We start from the raw sequence: 7,023 nt of genomic DNA on the forward strand, positions 1-7,023 counted from the left end.
AACATTTGCCTGGGCCCCCTTAGCTCATGGAATGAGTACAGATATAGGAACATATTGGTGTATCAGTTATTCCGTTCCAGTAATATCTGGGATAGCAAATACATATTCACCCCAATTTTAACCTAACTGACCTGTACGTGGGGCTTTCACGTGTATCTAGGAAAGCAAATGGCATTTCTCCCTAATTCTCACCCTGACTAACCTTCAGGCTGAGCCCCACTTGTCACTGCTCCAAGCTCCTCCAGAGGGGGCAGTCTCACAGTCTGGGAATCATTGGTCTAGGTAGTGGGAGTGGCTACTTTGCTTTGGTCACTAGTTTTGTTTATGTTTAGTTAAAATATGTAACTTTGTACCATGTGAAAGTAATGGAAAATAATTTTGGGACAGTGCTAAGAGCAGCCAATTGTTGGTCAGCAATTGTTAAGCAACTGTATTCACTGGGGGGACAATGCCTAAAAGATTGTCAGCCCAGTCAATTTGCTTCATTGTAGCTCTGGGAAAAAGTTGCGGTTGCGCTGTCGTTTACAGAACAGTTGTGTCTCTACAGCTGTTTTATACCTATAAACAGCCCAGGAAGTGTGTAAAATCATTGAGATTCATTATATGAATTGAACAAAAATTTGCAGTGGAAATTGAAAAACAATTGAAAAACAATTGAAAAACGCTCAATATTTTTGCCAATTGAAACGGTACAGATTCGCTCATCACTACATACATGTCCTTAAAAAAGACACCAAAAAATTCTTTACTTCCCTACAAAAACTTCTCAATAAGTTTGTCTTAATGAATAAATCACCAAGATTTTCCAATAGAATACTTACACTACATGCATCAAACCTAGGTTTTGGCGTACCTGACATTGAGCTTTATTATAGAGCTACAGTTTTAGATCAGTCTAGGGTAATCTGGACGGAGGATGGAACTAAACACTGGATAGAGTTGGAACAAAATCAAACAATTTTCTCCTCATATAAAAACCTATTAGAAACCAAATTAATATTGAAAACTTACAGATCAATACCCAATATGATGATAACACATACCCTGAAATTATGGAAAGATCTAATTAAATCAAGCTCTAACAATCCATTAGCTATCACTCAACCTGTCCCCTTATCTACGTTAGCTAGTGTAATTAAAGAACTCTCTTTAGGTAATTGGATAGACCTAGGCTTAGATACAGTAGATAAATTGTTTCAAAATACAGAACTAAAATCTTTTGAACAATTAAGCCAACAATATAATATCCCTAAATCTGAAGAATACAAATATTTCAAAATCCGGAAATTTTTACAAACCCATACTTCAACCCCACTACTCCTACCCTCCCAAGTTACTAAACTTTTACTACCAGTAAAAAAAGGACTATACGTGTTCTATAAGACATTATTATCGGATAGAGTAGAACCTCCTAGGTGTCAGTTGACAAGATGGCAGGCATATTTACAGTTAGATTTAGACCAAGAAGAATGGGAGCTAGCAGTCAAATCGCTGAGAAAGTCCACACACTGTGTGTCTCATCATGAGAATCTCTTAAAAATGATATGGAGATGGTACCTCACTCCAGTAAAAATCGCCAAATTCGATACCAAAGTTACTCCACTTTGTTGGAGAGACTGTAAACAAGCAGGTTCTTTGGAACATATCTTTTGGGAATGTCCTAAAATCCAAGGATTGTGGAAGGAAATAGAGGTTTTTCTTAGGAAATTACCTGTGAATTTGATGTGTATTCCTCCCAGTATGGCCCATCTCCACATAAAGACCATGGACTTGCCTCCCAAGGAGAGACTGATTTTTAATCACATTTTTGTGGTTACCAGGTGTAAGATAGCAGAAAATTGGAAATCTAAAATAATTCCCAAAATTGAAGATATTCTTAAAACTGTAGAGTTTAATCTCAATGCAGAAAAAACCTGGGCAATCAGATCAGGAAATTTACAGTCCTTTCTGGTGAGATCAAGTTTATGGCATTCGATATACCCAGATACTAAATTGAATGATCTTAATTAGAGGTTATAAATCCCATAAATCTAATAAATCCAATACATCCTATAAACCCTCTCACAGAGATGGAGACTTTTCCAGTTGTGTACTCTGCATAACACAATAATTTATGAGGAGAGCGTACTGTTCTTAACTCTTAGCAATTGAATACAACTTCATTAGTTGTAGTATTAGGTGTAGTTGTAGTTATAGTTTTTACTATATGTATACTTCCTTATTGGGATATATCAATTTATTATAGTAAAATATTGCTCTATATTTTTGGTGAAGCAAAATGATACAGCTTGACTATGTTCAATCAATCCTTAGATGGATGCGACCCCTAGGATCTCAGTAGTGTCAGTTTATACACGTTTTGCACGTTTTCAATGCGTGATTAGTATACGGGTATAAATATACGTGTACATAACAAATTTCTTAACCAACAATATTAAATTATATTATATCATATTTTATCATATGTTGACCAATACTGAATGTATAAGTTTTCAACGGCTGTTATTATTTGTACTGCAGATTATTTTTCTGCATAATGTAAATATTAATGTTTGAAAATATTTTAATGCCTTTATTTGGCTATAATGTTTAAAAAATCCCAATAAAAATTTTGAAACTAATTGAAACTAAAAAAGACACCAATGCTTACGGCCATTGATTATGTACCAATTATGGAGGGGAGCATATAAATAAAATGTACTTTGGATAACAGTTATGGGGCAATTAGTTCTTCTTATCAGTGACTGACAAGAGGCTACTCATAACCCTTCAGTAACCCATGATACAATCTCCGTGACCCTCTGGCAATGAAAAGACAGACTTAGTAAAAAAAAAAATTAATTTCAAGCTCTATGGTTAATAAAAACAAAAACAAACAGCATAATATTTCTCTGTGTTTTTGATGTGTGACTATTAATTTAATTTGAAAGAATTATCATGCATTTTTGGGAGCAATAAATACCGATTATCAGCATGACCAGTTGGCTATGACTCCATGTTCACTCTCAGCTTGTTATAATGCATAGTTACTGATTCAAGACCATACAGGCGGTCTAATTTACATGGGTGCATTGGACTGCATGGATAGGAGAAGCAACTTGACAAGTATTGACGTGCTAATATGGGGTTTAGGTTTTTAGGCTCAGTGACATCCATAATGGGACACAAGATGTTCCTCAGGAGTAGCTCATAGGCAGCCAGTACATTAGTAGCTTGGCAGTAGGGTTCCAAGTTATGTAACCTGAGATCTTTTGAGCTCAGTGAAAGATAAAGTTAATAGTAGTGTATGAAAGAAGGACAGGAGACAACAAGATCTAGCACAGAGGATCCCAAACTGTGGGGCTGCAACTAATTGCAACAAGCAATGTTTAGGTTTCTCCTTAGTCCTTATTTAAGCCTATGGGGCTGCCCTGCCAGTGGAAGTTCAGCCCAAAGCTTAATTAGGTTGGGCTTAAAGAAACTTGTTGTTGTTCTCCTAGATTGAGAGACATAAGCAGTAAAGATTTATTTACTGTCCCCGATCTTATATAGTTGCAATAACCCATAGAAATCAACCAGTAGTATGGTAGTGTGGCCAGAATGTTGGAATGGTTGCTGCGGTTACTGGGCTAAGGCAAATGATCGTACATACACCACTTGGTTTCTTCCAAGAATAATGGGTGTTGGAATTGAGCAGAAAAGACAAAATACTAACATATAGGACAACATTTATTGCATAGTCAAACAATAACCTTATATCTGCATACAAATAAAAATGTTTAATGCTTATATCATATTGGTTTCCCACCCATGCAAATAATGCCAATACCTCTTAGATCTGCCTCTTCAGACTTTCATACCAACCATCCGGCACTGTGCAATCAGAGGCTGCCTTTAGAATCAATGGCTGTCTGCATGGGTGGTTTGGCACTGTATCAGCGTTTCTCATTAGTCTCAGGGTCACTGACTCCCACTAACTGTGGGTTCCCATTTGAATAACTCGCTGGAATCCTCCAAACCCCAAACCAGTGGCTTCTCTTAGAGCGGATACATAGGTGAACCCTGTATACATCTAAGCAATAGCAGTAATAGGGGTCAATAGACAACTTTATAAATTAATTGGACTCAAAATATTGTTAGAATCCTGTGTCCTGCTCAAACACAAAACTGTTGCATAGTGGGAAATATTGTGTATATATAGTGTGAAATTGTTATATTATTATTATTAACATTTTTTTATAAAGCGCCAACATATTCCGCAGTGCTGTACAATAAGTGGGTTTCATACATTGGACATACAGAGTAACATATAAAGCAACCAATAACCGATACAAGAGGTGAAGAGAGCCCTGCCCAAAAGAGCTTACAATCTACAAGGAGAAAGGGTTGAGACACAAGGTGTGGGAATGGGCAAGACCAGAGGTGTGAGAGGTGGGGCACAGGGTATTGCTAAACTAGATTAGGGTAAGCCTCTCTGAATAAATGTTTTTTTAGAGATCTCTTGATGGCAGAGAGATTGGGAGAAAGTTTGATAGTTTGAGGGAGCGAATTCCAGAGAAGGGGGGCAGCCCATGCAAAGTCTTATAAAAAATCTTTCCTTTTATTTTTATGCTGTTTTTTCTTCCATAGTAATAATCATGTCCCTCGGTTCCTGGTGTTCCTTCCAGTGATATACTGTTTGCTGTTCATTTCCGGGTGCAATAATATTATATAACATTTTGGGATAAAAATGCAAACAAGAAGTCCAGCCATTGAAGATAGTATAGCAAAGATTTCTACTGCCACCGTCTGTTTCCCCTTGGTACTGAGGTAAGCGGGTATAAATGTCAGCCAAACACTGGCAAATACCAACATACTGAATGTGATGAACTTGGTCTCATTAAATGTGTCAGGGAGCTTCCTAGCCAAACAGGCAACCAATAGACTAATAGCTGCTAACAAACCCATATACCCCAGCACACATGCAAATAACACCCTAGAGCCTTCATTGCACTCAATCACTATTATCCCTATTTCTGCCACCATATTGAATTCTGCAAATGGAGCTGCCCTGGCCAACCAAACAATGCATAGAATTATCTGACCCATTGTACACACAGGGACAATATAAACAGGTATTCTCATTGCCACCAATCTTTTCAGCTTACTGTCTGGGTTTGTGGCACTAAATATCATGATGACAGTGACAGTCTTTGCTAGGATGACTGAAATGCAAAATGAGAAAATAACAGCAAACAGGACCTGGCGTATCATGCACGTCTTCAGGTTGGGTCTGCCAATGAATGCCAAGGAACACAGGAAGCCAAACATGAGGGAGATGAGAAGTAGGTAGCTGAGCTCTCTGTTATTGGCTTTTACTATGGGAGTCTTCCGTTTAGCTATGAACAGGCAGAAGGCAGAAAACGTAATCAGACAAAACAAGACGGAAATACAGGCAAGCGAGGAACCCAACGGCTCATCATAAGAAAGAAACTGAATAGTTTTCGGAAGACATCTTTCTTTCATTGCATCAGGCCATTGGTCTTCTGGGCACTTTAGACATTCACTGTCACCTGAACAACAGGAAACATAGGGAAATGCAATTTATTCCATATAAAAACTGATTCACCCTTAAGTGCTTATATGTAATCAATGCCAACAGAGACAAGAGGAATACAGTGTTATCATATCTACAGTTTGTATTTATTCATTTGATCACATCAAAGTATAATTTTATAAGCATCACAGTGTAACATTCTGAAATACATTCTTTCATTTCTGCTCTCATTACATGCTGCTGCCCCCACTGAGTTTATCTACCAGGATCCCTTGACATTGACCTCATTCTCTAAATTATAGACAAGGGAGCAGGGTACCTAAAGGAAAAGGAAAGGTATAATCACTGCCAAATGTTGCCACCCATTGTCATTATAAAGGCTTACCTAAAACCCTAGGCCAGTGTTCCTGTTTGCTGAAAACTGCCCTATCTCGGGGTACTTATGTAGGAGCAACGGGTCGCCATCTTATTTCTCTTCTTGGATCTACAAGGAGTCTTTGGCCAGGGCCGGATTTCTCTCCTGGGCGCCCCGAGGCCGCCCCTGTGGGCCCCCCCCCCCCGTGCGCATGCGCGAACGCGCGAACGCGCGAACGCGCGCCCCCCCAGTGCGCATGTGCGAACGCGCGACAACACCCCCCCCTGCATCCTCGAGTGCGCATATGCTGCTTTAAACTCCCATACGGAGCAGTGGGGAGAGGTCCCGACTGCTCCGTATGGGAGCCAAATTTTAAAATTTTCTTGTGGCTGGGCGGCATGCCGCCCCCAAACTTCTGCCGCCCTAGGCCCGGGCCTTTGTGGCCTCTCCACAAATCCGGGCCTGTCTTTGGCAATAGTGTAAAAAATTGGCTTTTTGCTTCTAAGTTTGACTTTTAACTGTACTGGGCATTAACATCCACTGGGTCAAGTGTTGATCCAGTAAGAAGAAGAAAATGGTGACCTGGCACTCCTACCTTTGTACCCTGGACTGGTACATTTTTTCGCAAACAGGAGCACCAACCCTGGGTCTAAGGTAAGTGATTATAATCACTGAGTGCCCGACATTTGACTCCTCCCCCAGTGATTATACCTTTCCTTTTCCTTTAATTCACATGTACCATAACTATGTACTGATCATGGAAATACAGGGGAACAAATGCTACTTCAATGAATCCCACTGGTCATATATTGCTCAATTTTGCATTTATTTATTTTGGGCTGTAATCCTAAAGGAAACATAGTAGAATATGAACATTACACACTATTTGGGTTGAGAATCTCTCCTTCAGAACACGGCAGACAATCAAAGCAGCAGATCTTTTGTCCTTGAATGGTGGCTCTTCTGTGGCCTCTTGGGCAAGGGTCACTGCACACTGACACAGGGATCTGAAGAAGTTTGAGATGTAAAAATCGAATTTGCTGAACAATGCATGAGAACAGAACACACTTTTATAGAGGAAGAAACTAGCATATAAGCCATAGACTGAATTTTTTTTATCACAAAGGTTTTATATAAAGTCTTTTTTAATAAA

At 39.1% G+C, this 7,023-nt stretch overlaps 1 protein-coding gene across 1 annotated transcript; it reads right to left on the minus strand.

Moving 5' to 3' along the window:
• Positions 1-4,614: 4,614 nt before the first annotated feature.
• Positions 4,615-5,484, minus strand: LOC100496586 (vomeronasal type-2 receptor 26). The gene has a single exon (XM_031891797.1). The coding sequence runs from the start codon at positions 5,482-5,484 to the stop codon at positions 4,615-4,617; it is 870 nt and encodes a 289-aa protein (XP_031747657.1).
• Between the last annotated feature and the right edge of the window lie 1,539 nt (positions 5,485-7,023).

This window comes from Xenopus tropicalis, chromosome 8, assembly GCF_000004195.4.
Source record: "Xenopus tropicalis strain Nigerian chromosome 8, UCB_Xtro_10.0, whole genome shotgun sequence".
NCBI lineage: Eukaryota > Metazoa > Chordata > Amphibia > Anura > Pipidae > Xenopus > Xenopus tropicalis.

Excerpts from the sequence above, each read along its gene's own strand:
- LOC100496586 (XM_031891797.1), bottom strand. The coding sequence starts at position 5,484 with ATGAAAGAAAGATGTCTTCCGAAAACTATTCAGTTTCTTTCTTATGAT.